Source organism: Martes martes (genome assembly GCF_963455335.1).
Source record: "Martes martes genome assembly, chromosome: 6".
NCBI lineage: Eukaryota > Metazoa > Chordata > Mammalia > Carnivora > Mustelidae > Martes > Martes martes.
In genome coordinates this window covers 101,574,456-101,593,980 of record NC_137893.1, presented here as the reverse complement: position 1 = coordinate 101,593,980, position 19,525 = coordinate 101,574,456, and the positions used below count along the sequence as shown (strand labels likewise).

At 37.8% G+C, this 19,525-nt stretch overlaps 1 protein-coding gene across 2 annotated transcripts in view; it reads left to right on the top strand.

Moving 5' to 3' along the window:
- The window catches only part of DST (dystonin), a gene marked incomplete at its 5' end in the record, with an annotated part of 401,175 nt that overhangs the window by 169,307 nt on the left and 212,343 nt on the right, over window positions 1–19,525 (top strand). The window contains 4 exons of one of the 2 annotated variants that reach the window (XM_080806480.1): window positions 3,544–3,633; window positions 4,183–4,281; window positions 5,899–5,976; window positions 7,642–7,734. In XM_080806480.1, the coding sequence (XP_080662606.1) occupies window positions 3,544–3,633; window positions 4,183–4,281; window positions 5,899–5,976; window positions 7,642–7,734 (360 nt within the window). The remainder of the gene's footprint in view (window positions 1–3,543; window positions 3,634–4,182; window positions 4,282–5,898; window positions 5,977–7,641; window positions 7,735–19,525) is intronic. The other variant, XM_080806481.1, reaches the window with a different exon arrangement.

Genomic DNA, 19,525 nt, shown 5'->3' with positions numbered 1-19,525 from the left:
AGCTGGATGCTCTTCCGACTGAGCCAGCCAGGCACCACTGTATTTATTGTTAATAATGGTAACATTTATTTCACATAGGATGATAAAGATGATGATAATGGTATCTTGCAGTTATGTAGCATTTTATAATACATAGAATTTTTTGAACTCTCAGAATAATCACTTGAGACAGGAAAAATGGGCAGTATTACATGATAAAGCCTCAGGATTTTTTTCAGGCATTACAGAAGTTAAGTGATTCTATTTCTGTATTTTCTCCTAAAATACTTTTTTTTAAAAGATTTATTTATCTATTTTAGAGGATGGGGGAGGGGCAGAGAGGGTCCCAGGCTGACTGTGCACTGAGCAGAGCCCAATGTAGGGCTTGATTCCACGACCCCAAGATCACAACCCAAGTGAAACCAAGAGTTAGATGCCCAACCAACTGTACCACCCAGGTGCTCCTCCCCTAAAATCTTAAGAAATTGAGCCCTAAGACTTAAAAACAGCTTTGCATTTTACATTTTTTTCAGTTGACACATTGCTTCTTAAAAAATGATAATTTTGTTTTCAGATAATAGAATTTTTTTCTCTAGTTTGAACTAGAGGCCTTGTGTTTAAAGTTTTATTTTGCAGATGAGACGACTGAGGCCTAGAGAGTTTAGGGTGTGGGTGCTGGTTCATGAGATCTGTGGCAGAAGCTAGACTAAAATGCAGGGCTCCTAATTATTTTTCCCTTATTACATGTTTTCTTTTTCCCTAACTTGGTTTTGCATGGCATATTATTATTTTTTTAAAAGACTTTATTTTTTTATTTGAGAGAGAGAGAGAGAGAGAGACAGAGACAGACAGAGTGAGAGAGAGCCTGAGAAGGGAGATCAGAGGGAGAAACAGACTCCCCATGGAGCTGAGAGCCAGATGTGGGATTCGATCCCAGGACTCCAGGATCATGACCTGAGCCGAAGGCAGTCGCTTAACCAACTGAGCCACCTAGGCCCCTGGCATGGCATAATACTATCATTAACTTTCTCTACACATGCCTAATTCAATTTTTCTTAACTGTTGTGTAAATACGATGATGAAAAATGACACCTGGTTTTGGAAGGCTTCCTTGATGTTAGAAAGGAGGTTTAGTTCTGTCTGGCAGGAGCAAGTTGTGAAATTGCCTTCCTATGAAATAAGTGTTCAGAATCACACTTCATCTTTAACTGTCTGGGAGTGAGACTGACATAGGAAGTGGATGTGGATTGAAATGTGGCTTTGGCAGGACGTGGGCGGCTATGGTGGACTGGAGAGCCCAGAATTCTCAGCGCTGTGTGTTAGTTACTGTTGCTGGAGGCCTCATCCTGATTGTGTGCAGAGGATGTCAGACCTATACAGTAAAGTAATTTATTTTGTAAAATTAAGCCAGGATCAGGAACTATATAATATTGCTTATGTGAATGTGATCCCTCTTAGGTTCAGGCTCTTTTAGAGCTAGGCAGCTTTCTGGTTATAGTGGAGATACATAGAGAAGTACATAGATTTAGATGTACTGATGTACAGAAATTTATAAGCATAGCTCCTCTGCCTTGTTTTTAAGTAGGCCCTTAGCCTTATAAATTAAACTCATGCTTTGGAATGGGATTAAGGGAATTCTTACAGAGTTCTAATATGTGAGTAGAAAAGTGTGTGTTAGTATTCATTTCACTAAGGTGCTTATCTGCATACATATGTGTCCTATGTATGTAGTAGATGTGTTCTTATGAAGATCCTTGAAAGTTAATTCATCTCTGAAATATAATTAAGGACTTGAGGGGATTGTCATTTAATGGTATCCCAAGGTGAATACTCTAACGGAAGGGATAATCACTTCATAACTTTTTTTGATATTTATAGGTTTTCTAAATTAGGACTGCCTAAAATGTGTTATGACATACTCTTCTTTTTTTTTTTTTAAGGGAAGTAAAGTATTTTTTTTAAATCTTATTTTACTGTTGTATCATCTTGTGATGTCAGAGATTCAGCTGATATTCTTGGGAATTAGGAAATCAAAATAAAATGTCAGTCTGTGAAGATGGGAACACTTGTTTTAATAATTTGACTCACTTTTAGTGTTACTGGCCACTTTTGTAGGTACTATTGATATTAGCAGTTATTTAGAGCTATTGAGCCTAAGTTTAATACTTACGTTATTTTTAGTTAATGATGTATATACATAGATAGTTAACTGAATATTGAAAAGTTCTGTGATTTGGGCAAAAACACACAGGAACTAGTAAATATGATATGAAACTCTTAAGGGAATTTTTTCTTCATTAATCAAAAATATTTTCTGGTACTAGTAAAACTGCAAAACATGTATATAGGCAACTAAGATAACAAAATTTAATGGCATTTAAAGTTTTTTTTAAGATGAAAACTCAACCGTCAAAAGTGTTCTTCCACTTTCCATTAGGCTTTTCTTGCTTGTTATGTATTCATATTTTAGATCTTTGTATTATTTTGTGCTGTATACTCACTTGACATTTTGGAAGTGCAAAGAAGTTTGACGCATATGTACAAAACCTTTAAGAGTTTACTACACCAACTGGCAAGCATGTAGGGCGTGTGCCCTGTGTGTGATGTAGGTAGATTTCTGGTCTCTGCCTCTAGACCACTTCCTTGTCTCCTTCCATGAGAGCAGCACAAAGTAATGCAGCCTAGAATCACTAAGAGGTGAGAAAATGGTACCATGCCAACCCACTGTGGAACAGCCATCTTAATAGTCTGCTCTGACATTCATCTCTCTAGCACAAACCTTAGAGATACCCCTACTTGGCTGACTGAAAGCTTTTGGGAAATCTTTGTTGGTTTGTGCTCTTAAAATCACAGGCTTCAATCAGGCCTGTGGAGTGGAGAAAGAAGCTATTATAGGTTAAGTGTTAACTTTGTGTTGGTGTTAACATGGTTATAAAAACCCTCTGTCACAAGAAGATTAATGTGCAGAGGAAAATTTGGGCAGAGGTCTTCCAACTTGACACATGTGAATTTTTAAAAACTTTTTATTTTGAAATAAGTATAGACTCACAGGGAAGTTTCAAAAACAGTAAGTATGTAGAATCTCATGGACCCTTCACCTAGCTTGTATTTCTAGCTTTTTAAAGTATAGAGTGTGTGTCTCTGACATCCTGGATCTTATTGGCACAGAGAATAGAAGACCAACTCAGGTTGGGCAAAGGGGTGCTCTTCCTGCGAGGGTTGTCCTGGCTCTTATACCAGGAATTATGAAGGTCATTGCCATTGCCTTGTATTTAAAAAATTGTAACCCATGTGGTTGGCCAAGCCTGTATTAATTGTAGTATGTTAAAAATATAACAATTCTGTTTGTCTTTAGGAATTATTAATTTGAAGTTTACTCTTTTTTAGTTTTTGTTTTTTAAATTTAAATTTAGTTTTTAAGTAATGAGAGAATTAAAATGAAAATATTACTGTGAAAATGAACACCATATGAGGAACGTTTTCTACTTGTCCCTGTTCTTATTTGAGTGTTAAAGATGATCCCAGGTTCAGGACCAAAAGTTTAAACTGCTTTTCTCTTCGTAGGTTCGAAAACATGTGAATGATCTCTATGAAGACTTAAGGGATGGACACAATTTAATCTCTCTTTTAGAGGTTCTATCAGGAGATACCTTGGTAAGTTTAAATTTTCTTAATTTAGTTTGAAGAACATGTAATCCTGTCCACATGGGACCAGTGTGTTGTCAATAGACACTGTTCAGATTTTTGACACATTCACCTTTTTTGCACTGTGATTTCTGCCTGAAAACGAGTTCTGGTTAGCTTCCTAATCATTTTCAGACTTCAAATGATGTGAATTTGGGAGATTGAAGCACTTTGATTGCTTTGCTTATATAATCAGTTCTATAATTAAACCACTATTCTTGTTTTTGCTTCTTTTTTATCTTTGGGGTTTTTTTTGTTTTTGTTTTTGTTTTTGCTTAGCAGAGGTTGGATGCATAATATAACCACATATTAAAAGACTGACATATAACAAAGAAATAAACATTGCTTTCCGAAAAATGGTCTAATCCATTCCACAGGTGTCATTTCCTTTTTTGTGAACATTACTTCCCCTTCTTGGTTACCTGTTCTCCTTCATTATGTTCTGTTCATGCTCTTCTTTTCATTTCTGGTCTGTCTTGTGTCTTTGCTGTTCTATCTTCTGTCTGTTATATTCATTAGCCAAGGGAGCGAGATTTTTTGAAGACCTTACGATTGGTGAGTGCAACAGAAGCATGCGAATATGAACAGCATGAGGATGTGGAGGATGAGGATAAGGGGGTAGGTGTCGGCCCCCATAACTCGACTAACCTAGCCATTACAGTGCGGTGAGCGCTAATGTGGTAGAGAAGTAACCCACGGGTTTGGGCTCCTTTTTAGAAAATTACAGAAAGGACCAAAACCCACAGTGAGGTGGATGTGTGTGTACCAGAAAACTGGATGAAGGAAATATTTTCTCTTTAAATTTATTTACATTACTGTGCAGTGCGTAGTAATTGAGCATAGGTGCTTAAATTATATGATGGCATTTTAGCTAAAGAATTTTATACACCTTTTATATAAGTATGGAAATCTTGACAACTAGCCTGCTAATTTTTATGCAAATTTGTTTCACTTCTGCAATTTATATTTCCAATGTGGCCACTGTTGCCTTATTTGAACAGACTTATGGAAATTTTTTTACTATTTAAGTTTATACTTTAACTCATACTGGCAATAGGTATTTGATGGACATTATGTATTTTCTATATGTCTTATTTAGAAGGGGGGAAGGTGTTAAAATTTGAAGTCCTGGTAGAACCCACAGAGCTATTTCATCTTCATGACACTTAGTTGACTTCAGCCCACCTTTGCAAGACAGATACGCTTCTTTTGTCATCCACATCCCAAGTGCCCCTGATTCCATTGGAAACTGTGCCTTTTTTGGATCCAATGGATGAATTCACCAACAATATTTCTACCTGTTACATAGAACCTTTTTTTCCATTCTGTAGTCTGCTGTCTGTTTCATTATGGTGACTTTGGCTGTAATAACCTATTCATATTTGAGAAGATAAGCTGTCAGTTTTTTTTCTTCCTTTTGGAAGATTTTATGTGGTAAATTTCAACTCCATTCTTTCTATTTTTGTTAAGCATCTTCTCAGCTCTATCTCCTTATGTTTTTCTTCTGAAAACTTGTAGCATTTCTCAAGGAAAACAGCATCAAAAAAAAAGAATTGTGGATTGTCGGTTTTCCTGACACAGTAAATAATCATGTCCATCCCTAAGCATTGTGAAACTATTAAAGTCCAACTGATTTTGTAAAAAAGCTAAAATAAAGAGGAAATATAGTATATGGTTTTAATTGCTTTTCTTTCTTCCTCTATCATGCTAAGTAAAACTCTGTCTTTCTCCCTCTTGGTGATTTTATACTAATTGCATGCTACTTTACCTCATTTTCATTAACATGCCATACATATGTAATTATAAAAATCCGCTTAACAATAGAGTTTATTAAGAAGGCAAAATGGGGACCGGTGTTTAGTTCTTTCTGTGCATCCAAAGCTAATAAAACTGTAGGCTAGAATTGTAGTATAGTAACTATAAAAAGTCTGTATGTTCTGTGGTATTTTCTCTTTTCCTTTTGTTTAAATAAAACATACAGAATAAATCATGTGTTTAAATAAAACATATTCAGAGAAATACCTAGTTGTTTAAATTCAGTTTCAGACAATACAAAATCATAAAAGTATCTTTAAAGAAATCTAATGGTTTTACCTGAATAGTAAATACTGTTTTGACATGTTAAGATGAGTATAAAGTATAATAATAGGGTATATTTATCATAAGTGTCTTTAGCATGGTCAGTGGTATCAGAAACTATAATGTTTTTTATACCCTGCATTTTTCTATTCTTAGCCCAGAGAAAAGGGTCGGATGCGTTTTCACAGACTACAGAATGTACAAATTGCACTTGACTATTTGAAAAGACGCCAGGTATGATGTTGCTCAAAGACTATAATCTTATAAACATATATGACGGAGTAAATCTACATAGAAACATGTCAGGGAATGAAAATGTTAAATTTGTGAATTATAATAGTTGAGTTTGTGGTTTTGTGAGACAAATATTTACAAATATGTTCAAACATTTGCTCCAAAGAAAAGGAAGTTAATAGTAGGTGTAAACCCAGAGGAATTATAAGTGGCTGCATTTCCATCTGAATAAGATCTGATTTTCCTTCTGCTAGAATTGGAATGCTTTGCCTAGGAAGTTAATGATATTTTAGTAGCAACAGAATGTTAAGAATGCCTATGAACAATTCTTAGTAGTGGGGCAATTCTTTATTATTTATACTTAGTAGATAAAATTATTTTTATAAAAAATAGTTTATATAATACTTGAAAAAACTTAGTGTAAACATTTTTAATACTTAGTAGTGGTAAGGCAATTTAAAAAAATTTTTTTTAAATTGTAGATAATATTGGGTAATCAAAAGTAGTTAAACATAAAGCAATATTTCTGACAACAGCCTCCAAGTAGCTTGAGGTTTTAGAAGAAATCATGTTAAGGAATGAACACTATATTGGATGATTTGGTGGCATTGTGGTATTGTAGAGGTATAAGTCAAAGTATCGGTAATTTTTCAATTAGTAGAAAAAAGGAGAAAAAGGAAAATCAGGAAGAAGGAAAATTACTGAAAACAATGAGATATCAGAGGTGGCAACTTTTTGCTTCTTAATGAAGTAAGGGAAAAAGGAAGGGAGGGAAATAGGGACAGGTAAACATTATTTTTTGTTATTGACTTATTTAGTTTATTATGAACATTAAAATGCTTTTATTTTTTAAACTTTGATTAACAGTACTTAAATAAGGTTAAATGTTACTTTTATTTACCTTCTTATTCTTAGTTCTAGTGGAGGTTTCCAGGAGGTCTGATGGTTAATTATGTTTCCTTGTCTGAAATGTTTTTGGCACTGTTTTGTCCAGGAAGTAAGATGTTAGTTATTATCGTATTTAATTCATGATATTTAATTATTTTTACCCAGGATATAAATGATAGGTATCATTACTGCCTTTGGTTACCTAAAATACATAATTTGATAGTTCATAAGCTTTAAGTCCATGTGTTATTATTATTTTTATATTTGAGCAGTCTCCCAAATATCCAGTGACGTGTTTATTTATCTTGATAACACTTTATGGTAGATAAATAGAAAAATGATGCTAGTTTTTTTTCCCCCATTTTGTAACAAGTATGAGAAAATTATTGAACTATTTTATGGTTCAGAACAGTTTCTTAATGGTAAGAGTAAAATAAAGCTTATTTTCAAGTGACAAAATTATATCTAATTTTAAAATCTCAAATATTTAAGAATTCTCAGCCTGAGTTGTATTTTCCTTTTGAGAAGTGAATGCTTTTAATACTTGTTCTAAAAGAAAAGCCAAAGTAACACTTGTTTTTTCTGTTTTGGTTACTCTATAATTTGCAGTCTAAAATGAGTGGAGATAGGGAGTAACATTAATTTGAGGATTACTGGTATTTAGAGCACTTCGATTTTTTTTCTTTGTGTTATTTAGAATCGCTATTATGTAGGTAAAGATAATTTGTGTGCTGGTTTGAAAAAGTTGGCTTTATCTCTACTTTTCATATAACACAGGTGAAATTAGTGAATATTAGAAATGATGACATAACAGATGGAAATCCCAAATTGACTTTGGGATTAATATGGACAATAATTTTGCACTTTCAGGTAAGCTTAATTTTTCTTCATTGTAATTTCTTTTAGTCTCTCATTGTTGATTTTCAAGTGGTTGATACAAAGAATGAATTATGCCATTTATATCATATGGAAGAAAGTAAATTTCAGGCTTCTTTTCTTAAACAGTATATTTGAATGTTTTCTTTCAAGTAACTTACTACCTGTGAACCTGGTACCCTTTTCCCCCTGTTATCCATGAGCATATAAGATGATGTTTGTAATCTTGTCGAAAACTGACCTCTGTGCTCAGGAGCTGAAATATGTAATGCGAAGACAAAAGTTTGGTTATAGAGAGGAACAATAGCTTTATCAATTTGCTGGGCAAAGGACGCAGCAGCAGACTACCTGGAGGAAGTGTCTCCCGCGTTTTATAGGGAAATGCAGAATCTCGCTGGTTTCCATGGGAGTTGTGTACATGCAACCCGCCACACACATCGCGTTTTCAGGAGGGTTCCTGGTTCCTGAAACAAAGGCTAAGAGGGGAAGTGGGGAGGTTTGTGGAAGAGAGTAAAAAGGTTACTTAGTTTAAAATCAGGCCTTGTTGGGGGCGCTTAGGTGGCTCAGTTGTTAAAATCAGGCCTCATTGAGGCATTAATGCAGCCATTTTGGTTTTTGTTCAGCTTCCAGCTTAAGTGGTTTCAGTCTCAGTGTTGGAAGACAAAGATTTCTTTTTACTGAATGCAGACACATTTCTTTTGTTTATTGGACAGTGTTACTTGACTTAGATACATGAACATCCTATGACTCATTCCTTAGAATGGTTTTTGTTGGCATTCTAGTTTCTCAGTGAGAACTACTTTTTCCTGTTGATAGACGCTAGATGGCAGTATAATTTTCATAAAGGGATCTCCTGAATTAGAAGTAGCCATATTTTGTGTAGAGCTGTGCTTTCTCAAGGTTTGAGATTAATGCAGATTTTTTTTTAAAGGATTTAATTTATTTATTTGAGAGAGAGAGCGCGTGCACGCAAGAGCAGGGAGGGGCAGAGGAAGAGGGGGAAAGAATCTGAAACGGACTCCATACTGAGCATGGAGCCCGGAAGGGCTTAGTCCCACCACTGGGAGATCAGGTACCAAGAGTTTGAGGTCTGGGGTGCCTGGGTGGCTCAGTGGGTTAAAGCCTCTGCTTTCGGCTCAGGTCATGATCCCAGAGTCCTGGGATCGACCCGCATCGGGCTCTCTGCTCAGCAGGGAGCCTGCTTCCTCCTCTCTTTCTGCCTGCCTCACTGCCTACTTGTGATCTCTGTCTGTCAAATAAATAAATAAAATCTTTAAAAAAAAAAAAAGAGTTTGAGGCCTAACCCACTGAGCCACCCAGGTGCCTTGAGTAAGTGCAGGTTAATTTACTAAGATCTCTCTAATACATCTGTGCTCATTGAGGGCTGATTTGGATTTTTACTTTTTTGTAAAATGATGCATTTTGAAACAAATCATCTTTATTTGATTTAAGGTGAATTCTAACTCTAGAATGTGCTTTAGTTCATTACCCATTTTTCTGCTTAAACAGTGTTCTTTGTGCAACCCAGAGCCTGACCCATAGTAGGCATGCGGGAAATCCTACTGATTGACTGCTGTTCAGTTAGGTCTTAGGAAGAGGTAACTTACCAGCTTCAGAAAGGAGCTGAGGTTTTAAACCAAATCATGAGGGGAGTAAGACTTACTTCTTAATCTGTAAAAATATTCTGGGATTTAAGGTTTATAAGGGAATGATGGAAAATAGTGTACCTGGAGCTTATTTGGGAACAGGATAAATCTGACAGATATGGAGAGCTGTAGGAATTAGAGTCTAGGTAGTTTCCAGGACCTAAACAGGCAGCTGATTAATATTGCAGCAGTAGGAAATTGGAGGAGATGCTGGCAACCAGGTGTACCAGCCAGACTATGGGGTAGCTAATACAAGTAAATATTCCCTCAGCTGGGTTTTTGCTATCAGAGAGATCCAATAACAGGGGCTAGAGGCAGGAACCTAAAGATCTGAGGGGTCCCATTAGTAGAGCACCCCTTCCTCAGGGAACTAGGGGACTGAGCACTAAACCAAGGCAGGGATTTGGGCATGAAGCCAGACCTTCTTTCTAGAATTGGGTAAAGACTAAGTAGAACTGGCTGAAAGCAGATTTCATGTGGAGATCCTCAGCAGCATTCTCAGGGATCCTTTAATCAGTCCTCAGTGGATTAGGTCCCAGAACCTTGAGCAGGGTTGAAATTGCAGGAACTCCGCATGGGAAGATTAAAGGCCTATTGGAGCAAGGAGCTAGTCCCATCATTTCTAACATAGCTGTGAGACAGGCTATGTCTGGACTTTGAGGACTGTGGGGCTGAGGAAAGCACCTAGGCTGTGGCAGGAGGCAGAGCTAAGTGTTCCGTTGACTCTTACTTATGGCAGTTGATGACGTTGGGTACATCACTTAATCTGAACTTGAAAAATAACATTTTAGGAAACTGCATCTATCAATTTTACGTAAAATAGATTAAATGAGCCAGGTCTGAAGTTAGGGAGATAGAAGCCAGGAAGCTGAGGTGGTCATTTTTTTTTTTTTTAAAGATTTATTTATTTATTTATTTGACAGACAGAGATCATAAGTAGGCAGAGAGACAGGCAGAGAGAGGAGGAAGCAGGCTTCCTGCTGAGCAGAGAGCCCGATGTGGGGCTCGATCCTGGGATCATGACCCGAGCCGAAGGCCGAGGCTTTAACCCACTGAGCCACCCAGGCGCCCCGAGGTGGTCATTTCTGAGTGGGGTGATAAAAGCCAGGACTCAGATGGGGATGAAAAACTGAATCCAAGGGATGACAGTTTGAAGGAAGAAAGGAATGGACTTGGCAACAGGGCACAGAGGATGAAGGAATGGGATTAAAGATGACTCTGAACTGTTCAGCCTGGGATATAAAACAAACAACAAACCAGTAGACGACTGAGACAGGGTGATGGTCAGGGGAGAACGAATAAAGAAGGACCACCCGAGTGGGTCTGATGGCCTGCCAGGTGTTCTGTGCATCTGTGTGCTGAACTCTTGGAGATACATGAGCATAGCTCAGGTGTCAGCTACAGATAATACACTTAGAGTTATCGGTATAAAAGTGGTCACTGAGCACTTCGGAGAGAATGGATCTTCAGAGAAGTCAAGAGAAGAGCATGCATGGAGAACAGCTGAGAGCTAAGGACAGACGTCTGGGGAAGGCCCATGATTTGGGGTGCAGGAGGAAGAAGATCCACCTGGGGAAACAGAAAAGAACAGAATATTTGGAGAGATGGATGGTATGACAAGAAAATGCAGTGTTGTGGAATCTAGGGGGAAGAGAATGTCAAGTAGAAAGGAATGATGATCACTACAAAATGGCACTGAAGAGCGTGAGAAAATGAAGACCGACAACTGGTTTTACCTAGAAGGAGGACATTGAAGACCTTGGAAGAAATACTACCAAGCAAGTTGGAGCAGAAACCAGGAAATGACAGACCAAAATGTGAGTAAATGGTTGGGAATTCGATCCTAAGTTTGAAGAAATTTAAAGCAAAAGGTCATTCAAAAAGAATTATGTATTAAGAAACTCTTTGCATTTTGTCACTGGAGAAAAAAAGAAGACCAGCCACAGAACTACTTCTAATAGAATCATAATGATCCTATGGCATATAGTATGGAATCCAGTGTATTTTAGGACCCAGATGACGAGATATTGTGACTGTTTATTTATCACCAGTATTTAGAAATTAGATCCAGATCTGTTTAAAGTGGAACACAATAGTGTTTTGGTAAAATAAAAATGTTCCTTCTTATTTAAATGAAATAACCAGGTGTCCCCAGCCAGACTGCAGGGTAGCTAATACAGGTAAATGTTCCCTCAGCTGGGCTTTTGCTATCAGGGAGATCCAGTAACAGGGGCTGGAGTATGATAATTTCTTAGTTGTATGATAATTTCAGATTAGAATGATTTTACTGGTTATGCCAAAATAGAAGGCTATTTACAGCAGTGGTAATCATTCTCACTCAAAGTGACTGGGCTCTTTTTTTTTTTTTTTTTTTTGGTCTTTATATAAATAAGGAAAGTAATTTCATAAGATCAATTTGTTATTTAAAAAATATTTGTTTTGAGCATCACAAATTGAATCTCTTTTCCAGTCAGGCTTTCTGAAGGTAAGCATTATCAACACAATAGTTCTCTATCAGTAACTACCATATGCTAGATCCAGAGATGCTAGGAAAATGGAAGATGTTGTTGCGTCTATTAGGAGAATGTTCATAAATATAATCTACTTGTGATGAATCCACTGCAGTATAAATAAGGGATATAGAGGAGGAGTGTTGTGGTATTAGGAAGGTATTAGAGAAATTTTCACTGATACTAGAGATAGACTTTGCAGGATGAATGCCAGCTACCAGGCGGATACTTAAAGTTGGGCCATTTCTGGGAGAGGGAGCAGTGTGTAATGGCCTGGGAATGGGTAGTTGGTGAGTTTGGCAGAGCTTCAGGGAGGGGTGGATGGGGTACACATCAGCGGTTGGGCCTTTATCTTACCAGTACAAATACCAGCCATTATGCTTTTATGTTCTCGTCAGTAATGTTCCATTGCCAATGAAGACATTGAAAATAAAATTAAAAATAAACCCAAATCCGAGACTATTTTTGCCACTTGCTTCTAGGATATTTAGTTTTGCCATTAGAGATGGTTTAATTTTCTCTTTCAGTGATTAATCATCATGCAGGCCTATTATTAACAAGTATTGGCAACATTGCTAACTTGACTGTTTAATTGAATATTCTTATTTAGAAAAGTATAATGAGTTCCATCTTGCGATCATCCTAAAGACTACCTAGAGTCTCATCGTTTTCTTTCTTTTTTTTTTTTTTTTAATTATTTATTTGACAGACAGAGATCACAAGTAGGCAAAGAGGCAGGCAGAGAGAGAGGAGGAAGCAGGCTCCCTGTTGAGCAGAGAGCCCAATGCGGGACTCGATCCCAGGACCCTGGGATCATGACCTGAGCCGAAAGCAGAGGCTTTAACCCACTGAGCCACCCAGGTTCCCCTAAAGACTACCTAGAGAATGGTGATTATCATGTTTTTCGACTTAGTCAAATGATACCTGCTTACGTGTAAGTCCAGTCATGCTATACTGATTTTCTTTTTACCGTATCTATGACTCAGTTTTAGAAATATGTACACCTTGGATAATCAGGCTCCATATTGATTTACTATTTTTATAGCAAGGCCCTAGTAAAATTACATAATATTTAACTAGGGTACAATTGTAAGTGTTACCTACAAAGTTCAACTACCTTCATTCATGTATAGGAAACACATTTATGTGTTTCTTCTGGCGAAGCATTTCATCCTTCAAATCATAAAATTGATCAGTTTGCTTATGTAAAAATCCTAATGACCATATAAGGAAAATGGCTTGGAAAATATAATGGCACATAAAAATGTAATACAAAATATGAAAAGTTCTATTGATATGTAATATGAAAAATGCTACAAAATATTTTATGAGGTTTATTGTATTTTATTATTATTTTTTAAAGATTTTATTTAAGAGAGAAAGTGAGAGACAGCATGAGAGGCAGGGGAGGGACAGAGAGAGAGGGAGAAGCAGACTCCCTCTTGATCAGGGAGCCTGATGGGGGGCTTGATCCCAGGACCCTGGGATTATGACCTGATCTGAAGGCAGATGCTTAACCAACTGAGCCACACAGGCGCTGCTATGAGATTGATTTTAGAAATAATTTTTATTGAGTATTTAGGAATATAGCATTTATTATCTCTCCTACAGCTAGCGAATCATCCTGTTTTTGTTTTTTAATGGCTGATGTTTTGAAAAAAATCTTAATATAATTTACAGAAATTTTGAACTCCCCCCTTTTTTTGCAAGTACCAGAATTAGTTGGTGTTTCTTAAGAAAAAAATTATATGTTAGAGACTCTCTGAAACAACATTTGAAAGGCATTTTGCTAAATGACTCCTGACTGGTATTTGCTTTCTGTTTGCTCTCAGATTTGTTGAACCACCAATAGTTTCAAAGGTTAATGCAAACTTTGGTAGTGTAACTGCATTTCAGAAAACTGAAAGTTAAAGGGAGGGTCAGAGTCTGCTCCTATGGTAAAGCTAAGGGTTTGCCTTGAAAGCTCATCAGCGTTATAATTTTACAGTGAGCAGTAACGTTTGTCTAAGAGGATTGGTGGCCAGAAATAAGCCCCGGTGTCTAATGAGACACAGGGACCCAGCTGGGCAAGATGCCATGGCATTTCTTGTGTGTGCTTTTCTCATAAGCAAAATGGCCTCATGCTGAAGAGGATGGTCACAAAGTCTGAGGAATTAGAGGTCAGAGTGGAATTTTCAGACTTACTGCAAAAGATCGAAGGAAGCCCTGGATTTTGAAATGAGTGAATCTGTGGAACTGTGATTTCCTACAAATCAAATGGGGAATGTCTGTGGATGTGTCAGAGCCGAGAAAGAAGAACAGTATTTAGATCCTGCCAAAACTCCTTTGAGCCCTGAAAAATACTCTCCCAGAAGAAAATATTTCAGGAGAAAGCCGATCAAGACAATTGTAGGTGACACAGAGTCTGTAGAGCCAAACAAGCAAAATGAAGGCAAGAAGAAGAGTGGCGTTCAGCTCTCAGAGGAACAGCCGGCTCTTTTACCCAGGGGACTGGTACGGGAGGAAGCCGTTGTCCCAGACCCCACACTGGAAGGTGGGATTCCACATCCGCAAGGGAAGACACAAGTTGTAGTTGACAGTGTGAAACAGAAACTGGTGCTGAGTGCTGCAGGCGGTCTGTCTCACTATGGGGACACTTCTGCTAATGACGGTGACAGAGAAGTAAAAGTTAGTGACCTGGAGGAAAGGATCCCAGGAACAGACAGCACTCCATGTTGTGTAAAGAGGAAGGAACATTTAGATGATGCCAGCAGGAGAGAAATAACATTCCAAAGAAAAACTGATGTTTTAATGTTACCAAAGGCAGCCAGCTTAAGTTCTCTTCACTATGGTACGGAGAGATCATTTGAAAAAAGTGGGTTTTCTGAAGACCCATCAAAAAATAATAGCAGTGTTCAAGGGAAGCAAAACACTGAGAGATTTTGCCCTCGTGAAAAATACCATTTTCGCTTTGAAAAAAAGAGATGTCATTCCCTCTGTACCATTGTGTCCTCTGCTTCCAAGGACACAAATGGAAATGAGGTAAGTGAAATGTGGAGTCTGAGCTTAAGGTGTAAATAAGGACTCAGGTACTCATATCTGACTGAGATTCTGTAATTTGTCTGTTTTAAAAGTTGTATTCATATTAGTTTATGTGAAAGTGGGAGAGTTCTTGGTGCATTTTGTTATTTATAACCTTAAGTTCAATTACTATGATTTTTATTTTCTGTGATATCCACATTCTTTGATTGCACTTAAATTTAAACCCCTGTATATTTTTGTTACTGTCGGAAGACTTAGAAAAGCATCACTTTAAGAGAATGCACATCTTTTGAAGTTCTCTAGTTCATATTTCTTGACTTTTCCTATGGAAGAGCCTTTGTAAACTGGGTGCAGTGTAGGCAAAAATTGCATCAGAGAACAGTCACGAGAAGATAATAGCTTCATGATTGATGTTGGGAGGATACAGTACAATTATCAGTCAGTACTGACTTGCTGATCCATAAGTTTGGAAAGCCAGTTCCAGTTCTCTACCAGTTTTCATGCACAGGAACACTCACATAATTGCTTTTAATTCTGTGTGTGTGTGTGGGGGGGGCGGTGATTATCACAGATGAATTCGCCCAAATCTCTTTTGTCTCTTTGTTATGTGAGTTATTCCCCAGCCCCTTTCTAAAATCAGACATCATTTGGGCGGCATGTCCTGGGTATTTCAGTATGACACTGACGGCCAGAAAGTTGAGATCGTTATTCCTAACACTGATAGTTAGCTTTAGACAAGTGACTTCTCCGGAGTTTTCACTTGTCTTCTGAAGTGGAAGTGAGTATTTATTTACTTGGTTGAGACATGCATTACCCAGACAACCTCTACATGTAACTAGGTGGGAGAGGAGGGCCTTTTCTTTAAGCTCTTTCTTACTTTGTCTTTCAACAAAAACTCTGGACGTAAATGGGGTATGTGATGTTAAACAGTCTTGGCGAGGTCAGCAAGGATCATCTGCACAGCAACAGAATGAGGTTTTGTCAGGGTCAATGTGCATGATCCTCGTGGACCTTAGCTGCAGAGCTCTGGGAAGCTATTCTGTATAGATATACTACCCCGCCTTGCCAATAGTATGTCAGCCCTTAGATTTACATTTTTCAGTGGTTACATTTTAAAAAGAAAGCATAGCCTCTGTGTCAGTGCAAAAGGAAACTACTTAGCTGTTCCGTGTTTAGGAATGAAACCACTCGTTTTGCTCCATGTTCTCCAGCTGTTTTTTGTATATAATACAGCTTCTTGTAAGCCTTACATTTTTTCAATAATGGAAATTCTTAAAATCTTTTTCCTAAGTGCTACATAAACCCCCCCACAATTGTTTATTGTTTATTCTTTATTGTTTATTGTTTACTTGTTTATTCTCATGCCAAGGATTTTACCCTTCTAACTGGTGTAGATTTTTGAAACGTCAATGATGAAAAGAAGGCACAAACCTGCCAGTTACATTTGTTGAATAATTGTGATATGGGGTACTTCACAAAGCCTCGTATCTTCTAGGGTAAAAGCCGAATAGGGTAGTGTCATTATTTATTTGAGGAGTTTGACGTCTTACTTCCTTGCAGTCCAGACAAAGACTCTTCATTTTGGAGCTTACAAAGAGTCAGAACCAACAGCTTGGGTACTCTCCATGGGACATTCTCCTGGTTAACCTTGGAGGTGTTTGATTCTGTTTGCTTAATTACCTTTGAATAGAACTATGCACAGAACTCTTTATCTTGCATTGGCTTCTGCATTTTTTATTGGAGAATTAAATGCAGATGGGGTGCTCAGCCCCTTCATTAGCATTATGTCTCAGAAATGACTGGTTAGGCGGGGCGCCTGGGTGGGTTGAGCCTCTGCCTTCTGCTCAGGTCATGATATCAGGTCCTGGGATAGAGCCCCAAATCGGGCTCTCTGCTCAGCATGGAGCCTGCTTCTCCCCCCTCCTCTCTGCCTGCCTCTCTGCTTACTTGTGATCTCTGTCTGTCAAATGAATAAATAAAATCTTAAAAAAAAAAAAAAAAGAAATGACCGGATAGCCAACATTCCTTTCCTTATTTGTTCCTGCAGGATCTTTTTTATGTCTTCCCTGTCACATCCTTTCTTTCTCTTGATCAGTTGTCTGCAGGTTTGGGGTTGAAGACTTTGAGTTAACTTCTGAGCAGAAAAGTATACAGTTCTCTGTGCTTTTCTTAACTTTTGAATTAGTTCAGTCCTTTGACTTAAACTTCCCTGGGCCTGTGAAGTTTATCATTTTTGGTAAGAGTGACCAGCCTACCTCCTCTTTAAATGCTTGAATTCCTGCGCCGACCGAGAGAGTCCTTCCATCCACAGAGCCCTGTGGAAGTTACTCAGCCAGCCCTCCTTGAGTGCCCACTGAATAAAATCTCATAATCATGTTAATTTTGACTAGGGTCAGGAGTTGTAAAAAAAAAAAAAAAATAGTATCTTAGATTTGTGTATTGCATTGGCATTGGAAAAAAGATGTCAGACACATTGTGTCTTTTATCTTAAGAACCATATGAATATGCAAAATAGTTCTTCTTTTATAGAATGAAGAACTCAAAGCTGAGGTTAAAGCATGTCCTTATAGCAACACAGTAAATGGCATTAACCGAGCTGAACTACTCAGCAACTTACTTTGATGAATTGTCAGAGTTCTGAAGGCTGTTGCTGTGAGGTCAGAGCAGGGCTGATGTTTATAGGAGTTGATGTTCATCTGTGAAGGATGAGCGTTATAAACAGAGGTGGCAAAGGCAAGCCATGTTTGGGGACAGGGAATAATGAGCTCACTGTAGCCCCCTTCTTGAGAGATTTCTTACTTAGAGTCTAAGACTCATGTGCTTCCTGTACCTTGTGACAAGGTTTCGTACCTTTGCCCTTGAGCTTTTCCCACAAAGCACTCCTTACTTCTCTAGTTTCACAAATCACACCTCTTTCTAGTCTTGTTACATTGATATCAACCAAGCTGGTTGTTTCCTCTGTGTAAGGCCATTGGTTCTCTAACTGACCACATGTAGGTGTCACCTGAGGAGCTTTCTACAAAATGCAGGTGCCTAGAAGTCACCCCAGTGATTTTAATGTAATAGATTAGGAAGGAGTTCCACAGGTGATTCTGATGGCCAAGACTAGGGAACTTGTTACTCTTCCTCGCCTACAGTGGTGTTTTTCAAGGGGGACTCCAGAGTCCCTGCAGTAGAATTATCTGGAATGCTTATTGGAAACGCCTTACCCCTGTTTATCTTGATCAGAGTATGCTCTGGTGGAGCATAAGAACATGGCATCATGTTTTAGGCGCCCTCTCACATGTATCTTAAAAATGCTACGTTTTGGGAACCAGTATCACCCTAGCTTAGCATTTGTGTCTCGTTCTCTTCTCAAGGTAGTTTATCTTTTCTTTTTTTTTTTAAAGATTTTATTTATTCATTTGAGAGAGAGAGCATGCAGGGGAGCAGCAAAGGGAGAGGGAGAAGCAGGGAGCCCGATGCGGGGCTCCATCTCAGGACCCCGGGATCATGACCTGAGCCGAAGGCAGATGCTCAGCTGACTGAGCCACCCAGGTGCCCCAACGTAGTTTTTCTGATAAGCAGTGTGGATTATAGGCCCGGAAGGCAGGAGGTGTGAGTTCTAGTCAGGCTTTGCCCCAGAGAGCTGTATAACTTAGACAGCTCTTTTCATTTCTTTAAGTCTCTCTTTCATTCTCTAGGAAAGGAGGGTATTGGACTAGATCATGATACTACTGTTAATAATGATGGTATTTGTTGAGTCCTACTGCATGCCAGACATGCCACCATTATGATATTTAATCTTCGGAGCAAACTTATGAAATGGTTTTATTTTTGGCTCCATTTTACAGAGGAAGATACTGAGCCTCAGGAAGGGTAAATAACTTGTTTAAGTTGGAGAGCTTGGATGTCACCCAGCTATCGACCAAACTGAACTCTTACCTGTTACAAGTTACCTACTTTTTCCCATATACATCTTTTTCACTTTTAAATTTCTATGAATTCATGTACAGAACTGCATACCATTTTGTTTGTTTAGTGTTTTCACCTCTTCCTCCATCTCTCTCTTCTTTTATTTCTCTACCAGGCACTTATGATGTACCTGTTATATATTGAACCAAAACAAGGCACTATGAGAGAAATATAATATAGCTCTTTTCTGCGTACAGTATATCCCATTGTTTGTTTAAAAAAAATGACAGGGACCATGACTGTAAACTTAGTCACCTGAAAGACCTCTGAGATGATAATTGTGAATAACGTTAAATTCCCACTACACTGTGTAGCCATATTAACTAATGAAAACGGAACTATTCCTTTGTTCCTTTTAATCTCTGGGTGAATTGCAGTGTATGGTGCAGGAACCCAAGAAGGAAGCCAAGGAGAGAAGGATGAGAAATAAGGCATGTGGATATTGTACAAATTAAGTTAATCTCTATATAATGAAGAGTTTAATTTTTTAATTGACTTTTACATTATAAAAATTTTAAAAAATTGAGAACCATCTCAAAATGTTAGACTACATTAATATTCAAACTCACTGAAATATAATTGATATTTTTTTCTTTAACCAAATCTTTTCTGAATCTTAGACTACCAAACTCTTACTTAGGATTCAAACACTAG